Source organism: Argiope bruennichi, chromosome 6, assembly GCF_947563725.1.
Source record: "Argiope bruennichi chromosome 6, qqArgBrue1.1, whole genome shotgun sequence".
Lineage (NCBI taxonomy): Eukaryota > Metazoa > Arthropoda > Arachnida > Araneae > Araneidae > Argiope > Argiope bruennichi.
Genome location: NC_079156.1, coordinates 135,695,836 through 135,714,324, shown reverse-complemented (window position 1 = coordinate 135,714,324; position 18,489 = coordinate 135,695,836). Strand labels below are relative to the sequence as shown.

Below are 18,489 nucleotides of genomic sequence, written 5' to 3'. Positions count from 1 at the left end.
CAGAGCACTAAATATCGGTATTTTGAGCCATTTGTACAATTTTGTAATATCGGTATTCACAAGTTTAAATACCGGTTTTTCGGTATTTACTAGAAATTTTTAAAATTGTCTCCACTATATGTTCAGGTATCGCGAACATAGCAAAATAGTGTACGTTTTTGATTTTATGTCTCCCTAATGGTGTGCAAGGGCAAAATTAATAATTAATGGCTTAATTAATTGTTTAAATCTAAATTAGCACCCTGAAAGAAAATATTGTATCCATAACGACTGAGGGAGCAAGTTATGAAAAAGTTGGAAAGTTGATTGGTGCAAATCAGCAGTTGTGCTATGCACATGGAATTCAATTAGAAGTAATAGATGTATTATACCAAAAATATAAAGAACAGAAGAATCCAAATACTGTGGATATAGAAACTTCGGATTCCAACTTTGAAAAGAGTAAGAGTGAGAGTGGTATTCACAATGAAGATAATGACAATGTAATTGTTGAACAAGATATTGCTAATGAGGATGAAATATTAACCTATCAAGAATTGCTTCCTATAATTTATAAAGTTCGAAAAATTGTTAAGATTTTTAAATGTTCCTCTATAAAAAATGATATATTACTAAAATATATACTAACTGAAAATAAAACAGAATATATGTTAATAATAGATTCTAAGACATGTTGGAACAGTTTACTCCTAATGATGGAACGGTTTTTGAAATTTAGAAATCCAATCCAAAAAGCAATAATCAACTTAAACCTGCAAATTAATTTTTCAGACAGTGAATTCGACTTAATATCCAGAACTATATCAGCTCTACTTCCAATAATATTGACTATTGAGGCATTATGTCAGAGAGATTCTAATTTATTAATAGCTAATGCAAAAATATATTTCATGTTGCAGTCACTGAAAGAACAATGTACATCACTATCTGAAGAATTATATATTACATTGAAAAATCGCATAGAAGAAAGGCATACCGAAATAGAAAATGTCTTACGGTATTTACATAATTATAATGATTTTAAAAATGAAAATGAAAAAGAGGAAAAGAAAATAACCATTTCAAATCTGATTACGTTTAGAGTAAATTTTCTTAAATATTTTTACTTACAAACCTATCCACATTCATAAGAATTCGGTTCAGTAATCGAAGATTATGATGTCACTACTGTCGATAGTGAAAAGGAATTGTTTCTTGAACAGAAATTAGAATTAGCGATTAATAAAAAAATTTCAATGAACCAAAAAACAATACAGAAATCAGATATATCCAAAACCATCCAACGAGAAATCGATTTATTTGAAGATAAGGGATTTAGAGGTAAATACTTGGAAAAAAGTATATCGCGCATTGCTAATATACCACCAACTATCGTAGATGCCGAAAGAGCGTTTACGACAACTGGTAATTTTTACACAAAATTATTTTTCAGGCTTAATGACAGTACAATTGATGCATTATGCTTTTTAAGATCACATTTCAAAAATTTGTAATAGTACCACAGACTGAATAGTGATATTTACACTTTTTTTGTGATTTAAATAAATAAGATGTTTTTTTACTTTTTTGTGATTATATACTGTTATAATTTATAAGCTAAAAATTATTTTTTGTGATATTTTACACTCTCTAACAAAACTGGCAAATAAAACAAAGAAACACCTGTGTTTGTTTTCTTTTTCTGAAATTTCTAATACCGGTATTAAGATTTAAAAATACCGAATGCCAGTATTGAAATTTTGGTCCGGTATTGCAATCCCTAGTAATATATGAGAAATGTCTGTAAACATAGTTTTAATGTCATGGAGTGAATCAAAATGGTGAAATTCTTTGAATTCATATAATATTTTTTTAAAAATAAATATCATATCCATTCTTACTTTCAGATGGAATTTAGTAAATGATGACATATCAATAACTCCAACACGTTCCCTACAAGCAGTATATTCTTCTCGAACATTATCAAACCATGAAGGTTTGCCAAAGGTAATCTTTGGTGGTTGCATACGTTCGTCTTCTGTAAGAAAAATATTAAACTATCTTTCATTTCTAATTAAAATATTTGTAGCCATAAAAATTTTAAATTGCTAGAACTCATTTTATGTGTTTAAGACAATAACTAAGAGCTTAATTCATAATTTCGTTTGAAACAAAGATTTTATTTAACAAAAATTATATTTAATGAATATTTTTAAATAAACTCTTTAAGATTGTTGTCATAATATAAATGGTCGATTTAAAAAAATCTGAGGACTTACAGAAGTAAAACATAATTTTGTGTTATAGTTGGCTAATAAGAATATGATTCTCTGCAAATTTTGACATCAACCTGATGACCAAACTTCAAAAGCTTTAATGTTCATTAGGCCACAAACAGAAAATGTGCAATGAAAGCAAGAATTGAGAAATGAATCCAGAATTAAGAATCTGCTTCCTGAACAATGTACTTACTGTTATTAATCTTTGATGTCAAATGTATTATCATCTAATTTATTGCATCATAGTACAATTTTTTTCAATCTATAATATGTACCACCTCTTCATGAATATAAATTCACTGCTTGTGTTATGAAACAGATTTTTGCTATAATATTATCTGAATACTAAATAAATCATAACACTGATTAATAATTTACAAAACATTAAAAATATAATGACCTTTTTCTCATAATTGGTTCAGATAATTTTTCTTTTTATATATAGCAAAAATTATTCATTTCTAAATTATCTTTAAATCAATTTTTAATTAAAAATCTTTAAAATAACTACATTATTAATATCAATTTAATATTTGATTAAAACACTGATTTTTTTACTCATTAAAGTCAATAAGTTAAATAACTGCCATGTTTGAAATAGCAAAAGGGTATGATATTTTAATGATAATTTTTTGGGTATGATATTTTAATTTTAAATTACTTTTAAATGATGATGGAAAAAAAAATTGAGCTTATACTCCATTCAGTAACCTTCTGCATCTCTCCTTGATGAGTGTTTGACTACAATGGCAATCCAAATGTGCCACAGGTTCACATGCACAGTCAACTCTAAGTGGAAGCGAGATTTGAAAATACAAAACATCACTATCAGCCTAGCAAGTAATCCTTTTGCCCAATATGAATTAATACAATGCACACAGAAGATAAATAAAAAAAATCAGAAAACTGTTAAAAATTAATGTTTCCTGACACATACAAATTTTACAAGAGTTCAAAATTTAATACTGCCAACCATGCAATTACATCAGATACAACATAAGTATAAGTTAAAGAAATTTTGGCTATTTTTTTGATGAAGAAACCTAAATTGGGATGTTAATATAACAAAGCTAAACTCGATGTAGACATCAACACAGTATTAACTTTGAAAATCTCTAGAAATTTCAGATGTATGCTATGATGTGGTTCCTTCTTTTGAATGTAAATAAATCAACAGAAGTTTAAATCAGGGAACACAATCCTTGCAAGTCAAAAAAAAAAAAAAAAAATCATGGTTTGCCAAGAAATTGATAATGCTAAGATTTCCAAATTGCTGGAATCAAGTTGTACAAAATATCAATGAGCCAGTACACAGCGAGTTGTTACAATTAGATTTGAAACTCTTGTGTCCTTCTATCAAAACTGAATTACAGAGAGAAGCTAATTTATAAAATATGATTAAATATTTTGTACATATGGGCTTAAATTGAAAGACTCTGCTAAATTTTAAAGTGTACTTTAGATTGTAAGATAAGACTTAATATATGATTTCTCGCCATCTTGGATGTTTATCACAAAGGGTAAAAAATTTCTTTTAAGGTTGCCATAAAAACTTGTCATGATTACTTTGGCAAGAAATTAAGCAAGACTTTGAAATATTTCTGTGATAATTTCCCAAAATATTATTTAAAAAATTATTTCTATAATGGTGCTAATTTAATCATAGAGCAGCTTTTCTTAACTTATAAATTTTTTAAAGATATATTTTGAATAATTTTAACAACGCACTGAGTTATTGTATAGATATTTGAATCATTTTCATTATTTCATTAAATACTTAATCATATGATTTTTTTCAAGTAAAAGAAGATTATGTTTATTATCTACATGAAGAATAACAAAATGGCATAATAGTACTAAAAAACAACGTGCAATAAGAAGATAAATTATTTGGAAAGTTAGGTTTTTAATTCCACTATATTATAATATTTGAATCTGTTACAAAGTTTCATTCATACAATACACAGAATAAGTAAAAGGCTATTAAAATAACATTGTTTTAATGTTTACAACAATTTCATGCTTTAAAATATTGGTGAGTGAAACATGAATATCAAAATTATGTATAACAGATTTTAATGTAATTAAACACAACCAATAGATGAGCCAGGTGATCATCAAAGATGGCTTGAATGTTATAAATATGTGATCTTCTCACATATTTAATATATGAATGTTATAATGCAATTAGTAACAGATATTTATAATTATTTAATTTCAAAATTTAAATATTACTTTCAATATTATGTATTAATGTACTAGCATTATATTTCAAAATTATTACTTTTAAATAAGTTTGTATTAGTAGCATTAAATTTGTAGTAATTAAAGTTGTTTATTACTATTTCAATTACACACTTTTATCATTTTTATGTTTTTTTTTTATAAAAGTTCCTTCAAAGACATATACCGTAATCATATAAGACATATACAGTAATCATATAAGACATATATAATAATTAAATTTTTATATTGCATGTACACATAGAATTATCAACAATATTTTGGAAAGCACAAGAGGAAGATAGAAATACTCTAATATCTATTTGAATAAATTCATTAGTAAATGGAGCAACATTTTGCTCATTTTATGCTAATTTTCAAAAAATTCTGCATAAATAGATGCATAAAAATGTTTAGTTTTTGAAATAATGAATAAAAAATGGTGTTTCACTTACTTGGCATTGAAGGATCAAAATATAAAACTCTCTCGAAACCCATTCTTTCACCAAATATAGCTCCTGCCTGTTCTTGTATTGTATACAGAGGCGAGCATCGAGCTTTCCGAGCTGTTTTGAATTCATTCAGCAACGGATGTCGAATAGAATAGTTATGACCTAAATACAAAAATATATTTCAACAAATAATGATGCATCCAATTAAAATCTTTTATTAAAGAAATTGGTCAAACAAAAATTAAGTATAAGTTAAAAAATTTATATAAATATTCAAGTTTATGATTAGGTGTACTTTTTAAGAAATTCTTTTGCACATAATGAATATTATCTGTCTTTGCATCACTCAGAACAGTGGGAATATAAGGTGTTAATCTTTTTTAAATGATTTTTATTTGGAAAGAAATATGAGCATCTTTATTAGGCAAATAGCAACTTTCCAGTCCTAGAAGGCAATTTGATTCAATCATTTATGTATTTGAAATACGGAAAACTAAAGAACCATTCACCCAATTCCAACCACTGGTTCGAATACTCTAATTTTTGTTTCATATGAAAGATCATGTCCTCTAGACATATCATCAATGGCTGCTCGTCTTTAATTTTCGTGGGACATTTCAAAACCACAACTTCACTGTGTATTCTCTATGAGGTAAATTTGTAACAGAGTACCCCACCCCAGCCACAAACATCGAAACGATTTCAAAAAGTTTTATTTTACTGGAAAGCTAATAAGCCTAAATGCATCATCAATGATTATTTGTGCTTCATCATTCTTTATTCGCGATAGAAATTGAAAAAGTACTACTTCTCAACACATTTTCTATGCAAAAAACTTTGACAAAGTCTTCCTGTTACAGTCATTACCCCTATTCCGAAAATCGTTTCAAATGAATGATCATGACCCTTCGATACCAAATCAATTATCATCGATCCCCTTTTTTTTTTCATTTTGAGAGATATTAAAAAAAATTGATTTTGTTAATTTTTGTCATTATTTTGAAGTGTACTTATTTAATCCAAATGCTTTATAATTATACTGCAAGTACAGTTTTAGATTATGTTCTGTTTATTTTTACTTATATTTTTGTAATTATACTTCTGGTGATAAGATATAATTCATCAAAATTTATTGAAATGATTATATTAATCTTATCAATTCTTGCCGTCTTATACAACCATATTAATAGTACTAATATAGTCATTACGACCAATATTGATGAAATAACACAACAAAAGAAGAAATTATTATTCTAAACTATAAGAGCAAAGAGATAGATAAATGATAATATATCATTTTGATTAGTTAACTATACATGTTACAAATTGATATTATTTGGCTAAAAAATCCACAAAAATGGCAAGTTATTGAAGTGGATACTTCTCGAAAATAGAAAAGAAAAGGCAGATGACTCTTAAAAACTACCTTGATAACTAGGAATCTGAACTTTCAAATGAAATATAAACTGTTACCACAGTTTATTTAATAGTTGTGATGGGGACCTATGTCAGTTTCTCCCACTGAGAATTACAATAAAACAATGCCTTTGATTTCTTTCGTCTACAATTTTCTTTCCACATCTGAAGCCTGACATGCTAAAGAATCATTGATGAGATATCTAAATTATATTTAATTTTATACGGAATAAAAATTGACAAACTCAATATATCGGTTGAGGATGAAAGACTGGTTCTGCTAACTAGATCAAATATATAGATGACGAGAGCTCAACTGGCCACCAAACGCAACTAGATTATATGTTTATGGTAATAAAGAATATCAAAGAACCTATAATGCAAGCCCCCAATCACTGATCCAATTTCACCAATTTTTATTTCGTATGAAAACTCATGACATCTAGAATTTCAATCAATCCCAACCGCTATTACTAGAAAATAACTACTTCACAGAATATTCTTCATACAATAAAATCACAATTGTAATCACGCCTATTTCTTCGATTTTTTCATATACATAATTTGGCATATTTTGTATAAATATTTGCATTATAGTGAAGAGAATCAAAAATGCTTTCGGACATTTGTCTCTTGGTTGAACTGGGTCCAAATTTAAAAATAATTTTACAGCAATTACCCCATATCAGATTTTTTTCTTTTATTTATATTGTTACGTTTATGAATCATATAATCAATGTACTCTCAAACAATCCGACAAATTTAGTTAAATTGTTGTGAAAAATGTCTACAAAATTCTGGAAAATCACTGACAATCAATAGATCCAATGTAGAGAGTGTAGAGTGAAATAGTCCAACAGGTTCAATAACAAATAAAGACGTTCATTCAACATGAAGACATAAACACACAGACAGCAAAAACACAGCCAAACGTACACAAGAACAGCAACACACAAACAGTGAAGCTACAAAGAGAGTCAGACAAGAATCAGCAGGAAGAAAGATTTCACACAACTAATCTGCTAATCCCCACTGTCTATTCACTTTAGCACATCTTGACTGCTGACTCAATGACATGACTTGCTACTCAGCATACAACTTGATTCTGCTTCAATGACTACAAGATTCGGCACACGACTGACTAAATGCTTGAGCTACACTCAGTTGACTTATTCCAACTCTGTCTTCCAGTCTTTAATAACTTCCGAGACAGAGCAAAGACAGTTCAGCATAAATCGCGCCTAATGGTTAAAATTGTCACAGATACCAGTATCTTAAATTACTGACTTGATTATAAGACTGGCTACTTAGCATGAAGTAGCATTGTCTGAATACTTGATTATAAGACATAGCAGGCGACTCAATACCCGGCTCATTAATCGCACTCGACTTAGAATCGACAACTGATTCCAGCTCGGCCTCCCTCCATTTTATAGTTCCCAGAACAGGGCACAGAAATTTCCAGAAGAATCGACGTAATTCGCGTCCTATCATCAAAATTCCTACTGATTCTGGAATCTACTATTTTGTCGTCAAAATCACAAAATGGTCGCAACGATGATGGATCAATTATTCGGCATCCTTTTAGCATCCGTCCTATAAAGTCCGATGTCCAAAACAGTTACATTATCCAATATAACTGTTTTCCTAACATTGAAACCAACTGCACTGAAAAGCAACTCTTACAGTTTTGTAACAATGGATATTTACCATATTGGTAAAAAAAAAAAAAAAAAAAAAAAAAAACTAAGAGCTAAATTTTGTCCAACTTTGTTGCTTTTATGAACTATCATTTCCAGATACAATTAAATGGATAATTGAGGATTTTCACAGAAAATTTAAAGGGAATTTATAATTTTGGTATAAGGATCCTATACAAATTCCATTCCAAACTGGCTTAATTCTAAAAAATTGTTTGTTCTAAATAAAGTGTTTCAGAATTATGACAGCTTCAAGAAGTTTGGGAAGTGGAGATTTATCAAAATTTCAAAAGAGAAATTCTCTACTATTGTAAGAATTTCATTTCCCATACTTTCTATACAAAAAATTTCAAGTAGGAATGGGAAGAATTAATAAATTTCAAGATGGGACATGTAATTGAGTAACATAAACAGAAACAAATGCCAACTATGTCCAAATTATTAGTTTCCTTTAAGATTAGTTTAGAATAATGAGCGATAATGTAAGCTCTGAGGGTATCAGTTTAGAGAATAAAATTTTAAGGCGGAATATTTACCCTATTACACCAAGTAAGCAAGATCAAGATAAAATTTTGGGAACTTTCCTCCAGTATTCATTGCCCCAACAATGTGTAAATACACATTCAATGTGTATTTGGCTAATTAAGAAGAGGTGTCCTCAAAAATTTCCTTCATTATAGATCTTTCATTTAATGATTCTGCAGTACTGGGTGAGTTTTGGCATTAAAAGGACAATGATTCAAGGAAGATTGAACTGTATTAAAAAAGGTTTGCAGAACATTATTAAGTTGAATGAGAAGACTTGTTTGTATGGTACCCACTGAGAAAAATATCTCAACAATTATGAAGTACAATACATTTTTCCCTTTTTTTTATCTAGAAATTTTTACTAATCTAAGCCAATCCATTAGCTTAATGCTTATTGAATGTTCCATACAGTTTGGAAGAGAAAAATTGAGATAACTGTGTAAAATTAAAATGACTATGATACAATACAGTTATTAAATCCTTATATATATATATATTTCAAATGTGGAATCCTGTCTATACAAAACATTATTCTCTTGCTATTTTAATACCCCTAATGTAAAGAAATTGAAGATGGGGAACAAATATGTACATCAAATAATAATAATAAATCCAGTCAGCATGCCAAAGTAGATTATATTTGTTCAGAGATATAAGGAATCTTCGCTTTTTTGCCATTTCTTCATCCAATTGTATAAGATATCTCCTAGGAAATAAGAGGAGGAAGAGAATGCAATTGATAGAAAATTTCGAATGAACTGCTATACGTTTAAATTAAAATGCAGTCAAAGTTAAGGTACTGAAAATAATTGTTCAACTTCTGGTTTCTTAGCTATTATAACTATCAGAATCTAGCTTTGCAATTATGGAAAAAGTTTTAAACTGTTTGCTATGATGTAGCAGCAATCAGTTTAAATTGAATTCTCTCTTTGATTTTAAATATGAGGAAATTGGGATGAATTAAATTTTTTCTTATATTTTTGAGTTGGAAGGCCCATCTATGAACACAATTGAGATTTTCTCCCACATTGGTATATATTACTCGCCAGTTCAAATCCAATAAAAATTACTCAAGTTAACTTGTTCAGAAATTAACGTAGAACAAAGGTTTATAAACAGATATAGATAGATAGCTAAAAGTTTTGGAAGCTGTCTTGGTATTCTACAGACCAGGATTGATGAAAAATTGCAGGGATTTTTCTGAATGTTTTTTTTTATTAAAACTTACAATAGGCAGTAATTGTATTTAAAAAAATGCAACTTATCAGAAATCCTTTATTTATAAGCAAATTACTTATTTTCATCAATAAATATATTTATTCTGACTTAACTATTATAGTAAAGAAATTAAATATTTAAAAAAAATCAGCTATACATGCCTACAGCTTCCTTAACTCGTTCCCTTAAGAATCTGGCATTATTATGAAAGTCAATAAATCTTTTGATGTCAAAAGGTAACAAATAAGCTTTTGGTTCGCCCGTTGTTATCCAGTCAGCCAGCTCTTTACCTAAACCTCCTGCACCTTGTACTGCATTTACATTCATTCCTGCTGCAACATATAAGTTGTCGATCTGTAAAATGAGTAATAATTGAGGAGTAATGTATTTAAATAGTAACCAGAAATTAATATTATGTGTAATAGAGCTCTTTTAATAACATGAAAAGTGTTTAATGTTATTGCAAATACATAATACATATAGATACCCAAATAAACTCCTTCAGTGGTTATGGAGTACTTCAAAGTTTTTTTATAATTACCAACTCGAGCTGTCAATGACTATAGGAATAAATCAGATCAGAAATCATTATTAATAAAGTACAGGATGAAAAGATATAACAAAAAAATAATAAATTTTCTCTTCAGTTTAAATTATTAAATGTTTTTATTTACATATCACCACCATCCTGAATGCAAAGATAGAATCCTAATTGATGGAGACGAATTTCTTTTTCTTAGCAAAATGGATTAAATAAGGAACTCTGTTATTGTTCCTTCAAGATATGCTATAAATTTTCTACCTTTTAGTTTTCATAAAGAGACTATTTTTCTATATTCATTTGCAAAATTTGATGGATCTTGCAATTTTTTCATTATATTAGAAATAAATAATCTAGGAGGATCAAATAGAAAAAGATTACAGTATTGCAAAAATTCTCATATATACACATATTTCCCAATTTTCTTCACATAAGAAAAATGTGGGCTAAGCAAAAATAAATAAATAAATAAATAAAATTAAAAATGCTTGATTGCTCTATAAAACACATCTACAAAAAAGTTTTCAAAATCATTTCAATTTTAAAATTTCATTGAAATTTACTAGATAAATATAATATAGTTAAACCTTGCTTGAAAAGCATCTTTCATAGTGAGTGATTCACATTACAAGCAAAACAAATTGTAAAAATGTGACTAAATGTTGAAGAAACATCTTGATGACACATGCAGGAATAGTCTGTATCAGTCTGTGTTGAGGGCTTGTTTGAATAAAAACAAGCCCTCAGATTGCTTTGGCGAGCACGACTCTGATGGGTTTGAGCAAATATCTGTAGAGCCTTAATCAGCAAGATTTTATCTTCAGCCAAAATTAAGGGCTGGAAATGGGCAGTAATGACATTGATGAGCTGGTGAAAGAATTTATGGAGCTGCATTCTGTATCACAGAATGCAGTTGCAGAAAAAAGTTACAAAGGAGATTTGGTCATGTGAGGAATACAGAACAAAACTCTTTCAGTAAAATAAGGGAGATGTTGGAAACATGGGAAATTATTGCATATGTTAAGAAGTATTACCCTTATAAGGCAGTAGCTATGTGAACTACAAATGCGAGCCACAAATTTATTTAATGATAATGCTGTCTTCATTTTGAAGTGCAGCCAAAGAAAAATGTCTTTAGGCAATTTTCTTGTCAAAAAATACACCTTATAAATAATAAATTATGTGGCGATTTGTTAGGAGCAAGGATAAAACCAGAGACCTTGTGGTTCACAGTGCAGTAACATGACCACAATACAAAAGCAATTACTCGTGTAGCATAGCTGTTCACTGACTTATAAGCTATTCACTACAATTACATCATTATAAAATTGTTTGAATTTTTAAAAACAATGGAAAGCATTGTTCTATTTTACATGGATTCCCTTGAAAAAAATTATTTCATTTAATGAATGTTTTACATTATGAATAAAATGAAGAAAAAACGCTAAGAACACTTACTATATAAAATAGTGGTTTGCGTTTTATGACAAATATAATTTATATCACTATGTTTCAATAAACACATTGACATACAAAAAAAATCTTATATATATTTTGAATATGGGAAATAATGTTGCTTATTTTCAGGAAAATATGTGAGCAACTTCATATAAATAATGCAATATATTATAACATTCTGAAATAATATTGGGTTATCAACTTCATATAGCCATACTCCTTGAAGATGTATCATAAAACTTTTATATGTACATAAAGAATTCTAAATACTACCAGAGTTGTTTGAAATACCAAATGTAATTGGATCTATTAAGCTTATACAGCCTTTTTTACATATACTGTTTGCTATAATATAATTATTAACTGTAATAATTCATTAATTTTTAAATACATATAAAAGTATAGGTATAATTAATTATTAATGGGTAATTAAAAATGGTATTTACTGAATACACAAAGGAATGTCTTATTATTATTTGTAAAAATAATTATCTCAAAAATTGCAATTTTCGATGGTTGAGTAAAAAGGGATTTAAAAAAAAAAACACTACTTAAATAACAGTGTGTAAGAACATTTCCATAGAAGGCAAAAGAAAAAAAAAATTTGTACCTCTGAAGTTTCGCCAAGAATCCAGTGGCCATCAGGAGTGAATGTGTCAGGACCAGTTGAATAACGCTGAATATCAACTTGCTTAAGGATTGGAACCCTGAAACAAGCTTCTTCATAAACTGGTTCTGATAAAAAAAAAGGGGGGGGGGGTGAATACATTGAGAGGTTTCCTTTTCAAATTTATATTTAGTTCCATTATAGTAAATTCTTATACTATACTATATAATTATATGCATATTTATTATATACAAAACTATTATTAAATTTTAATTATAATTAAACATTTGTATACATGTGTGTGAGTAATTATGCAATTATACTACACATATTTACTCTTTTACAAATGATTATAAAAAAAAATAATTTTTCCATTTAATTTCATAAATAATGAAGGTTTTGCAAAAATTTAGATAGTATCTTTCGTTTACTGAAAAATTTTTATTCAAGATGTTTTGTTCAGAATTATATAATGCCTAAATAATACTGCATTTACATAACTCTCTGTAAAAGAATAATATTGATTCTATATTCTTAACATATTCCAGCAAACATTTATATTTCATTTAAAATCGTCACGAAAAACAAACTACTTATGCAAATTTTGTTCAAAGCCTTCCAGATACCTATATATACATACAGCAATAATTACCAACAATACAGAAAGTCAAAGACATTTCTTATATAAACTAAACCTTTGAAGATAATATTTCTAACCTTTAGAATCATATTGATACTCCAATAGGGACCGAGTTACATGCATGCATTAAGCTTAAAACACATAATAAAAAAAAAATATTCAAAAAATATAAATAGATGTTTATTGAAATCACAACTATTAATTTGTTATGATGAAAACGAAGAAAATGCATTGTCTTTATAGGTATTTAACCTACAAATGCAAACAACAAAACATTACAATATTCTAAGTTTTAGGGTGGAAAATGAAAGATAAAGGTTAATATAAAGAGTTTATTTAAATTAAGAATACATTTTAAGAAAGTTCTATGGCTTTTTCTTTTCATCAAGAATGTAATAATTTAAGAAATTTGCTTAGTTCAATTAACAGTTCAAAGAACAATCGAGATATTTATTAATTTTTTATATAACTTTTAATTAAATAATTAATTCTAAGAATTGTTGAATTAATAAGTTTAAAGAATGATGCATGTATGTATAAAGGAAAAAATCAGTTGAGTGGGCTATACGAACCAGAATGTACAGACAAAGTTCATATTCCTACTTATATTAAGTTTGAAGACAGAAGTTAATGTTAACAATCTGATGCAATCAAATATTTAATTTAACTATATTATATTGTTGAATTATAGTATATTCAACAATAATTTTAAACTTTTGCACTGCTGTAGGTTACTTATGAAAAATTTTGTACTGAAATTAAAAATGTTTCTTCAATAAATTAATCATAAATTTGAATGTAGAGAACTTTTTAATAAATACTCATCAAAAAACGTACACATATTGAGTATGAATATTTACCTACTTTCATTGTTAAATGCAGTCTTAAAAATTAGATAAAGGATTTTGGTTTATTTTTGTAAAATACTTACTGAAATATTCCCAATTTGGAGTGAGTTCTTGAAAAGAAAAATAATCAGGCATTTTATCAGTAAATAAAGGATTTGCTTTTTCAGGGAATCCACCCACCATAAATCCAGAATCATACGGTCGAACATATACACAAGCATCATAATCCCTAAGCACTAAATTTTAACAAAAAGAAAAAAAAATACTATAAAATATAAAAATAAATTAAAGAAATACAATAAAATAAAGGCAATAAATTTACATCAAAATTTTAATTAAATACAGTACACTCCCGATTATCCGCGGAATTGGGTGGCGCGGCCGCCGCGGATAACAAAAATAGCGGATAATCCGAAAAAAGCTAAAAACGGGTATAGCAAAAAAGAAAACAGTCATTCCAACTTTGAAAAATCGTTTTATGTACAATAAAACGTAAAATAAACAGCAGGAAATGTTTAACTAACGCTTAATATTTTAGTATATCACTCAAAACTAACCTAAAATGCATTTTGTTAATGAAAACAGAAAAGTGCTTTGTATTTACGAGAGGCGTCAAGGATACACAGAAAAATGAATACATATGTACTGTTTTAATACTGTAATGTATTATGTAATTACAAAAGCATAACTGTAAAACTGCACCTTTTTGAAAAAATCAGTCAAAAAAAAAAAAAAAAAAAAAAAAAAACTTTGTGCGGCCGGCGCGGATAACCCGCTCGCGGATAATCGGGAGTATACTGTATAATAAGATGAAGTAAAAAAAATTTACTCCTGCAATCATTTTTATTAGTTTTATATTATGTACCTCTGCAGAACAAATTAAAAATTTTCCTCTTTGTCTCATAACATTAAAGCAAGTATTCTCTTAAAAATTTTCAATATTTGCTATGACAAAGAAGTTCATGCTCAAGTGATACACATCAAATTCACTAGATCTAATTTTGGCACAATGTTTGAATATCAATAATATCCTGGAACATCATATCAAAAAAACAGCACAAGATAATATTAAGTGTAAGATGAATGGTGTGATTAGGCTAGCCATGTTATTAATTCTTCATAACAATAAAACCATAGATTGTTTCTTTATTCATGATGTTTTAAAAAAATATAAAGAACAATTGTTTTAGTCTTCGATACTTAAAACTATATAATAATACGAGAAAAATATTAACATTCTAAAGCCTTATTTCAACTTAAATATGATTATTTTATTTATTTATTTATTATTATTTGTTGTTGTTGTTAAAAGAGAATTTCATAACTTTATTGCAGGAATAACATCCCATTCGAAACTACACTAAGGATTATTTGGGGAGAGAATGAAACTTAATATTTTTTAAATAGTCAAATAATAAGAAATTTATATCTTAGTTTAGCTAGATCAACATACATTTTTAAGACTTTCTGAGATTCGTTTTGAAAAGGACATTCTAATAATGAATAATGGGATCAAAAATAATATTTCAGTTAGAAAGTTCCCCGCAAATTTTCACAGCATATAAATAGAAAAACATTTAATCTTGGAGATTTAATATACATATCTACATAGCAGATATTTAAATGAATGAGGTTTTAAACCAGCTGATTACTCTAGGTATCATGCTACTGGCTCTAAATAAATGAATTCAAAATAAATTGGTTTAAATGAATAGTGATACCAATTTATTTTTTTTTTAAATTTTTTATTTACTAACCATTTTTTTGTAACAAGTGGTTCACCAGGAATATTATTTTGTTTAAAATCAATTAAATATCATATGCACAGTTTGATTTTCATGATTCTTTTGATAAATATTTTTAGACAAATTGAGGTAGCCTTAATCAAGTTATTTTAATAGTTTTATGTATGTTCTGTTTATTGCATTCATAAATTTTCCTAATGGAGTCAAGTCCTATGACATTATAAAGGCACTAAAAATATAATTATCTATTTAATGCACAGTATGTCAACTTCTTTATTTCTACACTGCACATATAAGAAACAGAATCCTGAAATAAATATTTAATAAGATAATGAAGACGGTTTGAATTTCAGTTCAACAAAGAAATCCCTTGTTAAAAATTATGCAAAAAAATTTAATTTATAAAATTCAAGTAATAATAATAAAATCTGCACAGCAATTCAATTAATATCACTAAAAAGACCAAATTTGAAATTTTTTTTAAATTTTAAAATTGTATAAAAATTAATTTTGCACCATAATATTTTCGTAATTAACCACTAGTAAACATGGAGATTTTATTAAATTTCAATTAATTAAAATTACAAAGAAATCCTTCCAAGTTATTATTTTCTACATTCCAAAATACATTTGTACTAAATTCGTTAACCAAGAGTTAAATAGTCTATTTTTTAAGTACCAAATACACATATATTCTCCTATATTATCAGTAGATTTCACACAATTAAAAAAATATATGCATAAAATAATTCTATAGATAGGTCTGGTTTATTTCAAACTTTAACTGATCAATCAAAACATCTAGTATAACTTGCACTTGAACAATTACAAGGAGTTGATGTAGATACTCCAGGTACAGGTCTGGTAATGACATATCCATTTTCAGCTGGTTGAGTTGGTACTCGAAATGGAGGAACACAATTTACACCCAAACTTCTAGTCCACTAGAAAAAAATAGTCTGAACTTTCAAAATGCATTCTATTTAACATAAAAAAAGCATTTTACTGTTAGCTTTGACAACAGCCAAATGTGCAAAACACAATAACAATACACAGCAAAAAAACACAAAAACAGTATAAAGTTGCTTCATTTGGAAAATATATGTACAATCAGAAAATTAATGTATTACCAATACAATGATATTTCATAGTAAATTCATGATAGCTGACAAAGCTATGAAACTAATGGGGGGAGGGGGCTGAAATGTATACTTTCAGTTAAGATGCAACCAACAGATATTTATTTTATGACAAGAAGATTAATAAAATAACATAGATGGACACACATTATACCAGATATTTAAATAGATAATGCAGTAAATAATACAGAAAAAAATCAGGAGTTCTTAATATTTTCCGAGTCTACTTGTTAATGGTGAGGTATGGGCATATATTGGTTTTTCCATATTACTGTAATTATATTTGCTTTGAAGTAGAGTTCTGTACAAATTAAATTGATTCCCAGTAAACAGTTCCAGAATTCCAGATGAAAATGTTCATATTTTTATTTTATTTTATTTATTTATTTATTTTGCTATATTCTTGTCCAGGATCCTTCTTTATCCCACATTAAAGAATTTCATTACACATCTAATTTTTTTTACCTATTTTAACTATTTGAATTCCAGTTTCTCAAATTTATAAGCTTTTAAAATAAAAATGAAGAAGTTATTTTTAAAGAATTCTTACCATTCCAGCACATAGCACTAAATATTCACAGTTAATGACGCCAAGGCTGGTTTTAACACCAGTGACTTTGAAACCATTCGTTAAGATTTCTAACACTTTGCATCCCTCAAAATACTTGACACCTGTGAAAAAATTAATTTGAAATATTTTGCATTTAAAATATTTCAATAAAAATTAATAAATAAATTGAAATTAATTAGATATGATCATAAGGATGGGAAAAATTTATTTTTCCATAAGCATAACAGTAACTGTTGTAAATAAGAATGCTGTCACAGTTTCATTTTTCTGTTAATACAACAATTATTAATATGAATACAAGTGAGAACTAATATAGAAGACTTGGACTCAAAAAAATCATAAATATAAAATATAGTTGCTGTACTTAACACAATTGAAATATATTTTAATTGTTAATGCTTATGAAACTAGAAAGATAATATTTATGTTTGTAGGTATCAGGGGTAAGGGGTGGGAACAGAAAATATATAAATCGATTTAACACAAGAAATCATATGACTTAAAATATAGATTAATAAGGAAGTAAAAAAGTGTATAATTAGCATTTTAATTCAACATCTTCATGAAACATATATAAGGTATTTTTCCTCAAAATACAGTTAAAAAAGTAGGTGCAAATTTCAATGATTTTTGGAAATTCAGATTGCTTAAACGATTCGATGACCAAACAAGGAAGATTCACTGTTTTTGCAATTATAAATTGAAAGTAAAATAAAGAACATTCAATAGAACCTCAAAACAACTCAGAATACAAAAGCTTGCATGTTTACATGAAAACACACTGGCATTCTAAAAAAAATGAATGATCCATAATTAAATATTATTATTAATAATAATTTCCATAAAGGAGGTACTATTAAAATTGCTGTTTAGGAAAAAAAAATTAAAAAACATAAAAAAAACTATTTGGAGAATAAAATATAATACAAAGACTATGAATCATCAAATTTAAATTAAATCTGTATGTAAGCAATATATTATGTTTCCAAAGGTCATTTAAATATAAAAGTGTTTTAGTACTTATGTATGATAAATAAGGCAGTAATTAATTACAAATAAAGCAACAACAAAAAACTCATATTTATTGCAACCAGAGATTAATCACAGAAGATGTCATGTTAGACTACTGACTATGTTTGACACTG

General features: G+C 27.4%; 1 protein-coding gene across 1 annotated transcript in view; it reads right to left on the bottom strand.

Moving 5' to 3' along the window:
• The window catches only part of LOC129971633 (pyruvate dehydrogenase phosphatase regulatory subunit, mitochondrial-like), a 42,302-nt gene that overhangs the window by 13,066 nt on the left and 10,747 nt on the right, over positions 1-18,489 (bottom strand). Inside the window, exons 7-13 of the mRNA XM_056085583.1 lie at positions 17,324-17,445; positions 16,464-16,578; positions 13,973-14,125; positions 12,405-12,529; positions 9,957-10,149; positions 4,937-5,095; positions 1,881-2,017 (exon numbers count right to left, since the gene is read on the bottom strand). Of these exons, the coding sequence (XP_055941558.1) occupies positions 1,881-2,017; positions 4,937-5,095; positions 9,957-10,149; positions 12,405-12,529; positions 13,973-14,125; positions 16,464-16,578; positions 17,324-17,445 (1,004 nt within the window). The remainder of the gene's footprint in view (positions 1-1,880; positions 2,018-4,936; positions 5,096-9,956; positions 10,150-12,404; positions 12,530-13,972; positions 14,126-16,463; positions 16,579-17,323; positions 17,446-18,489) is intronic.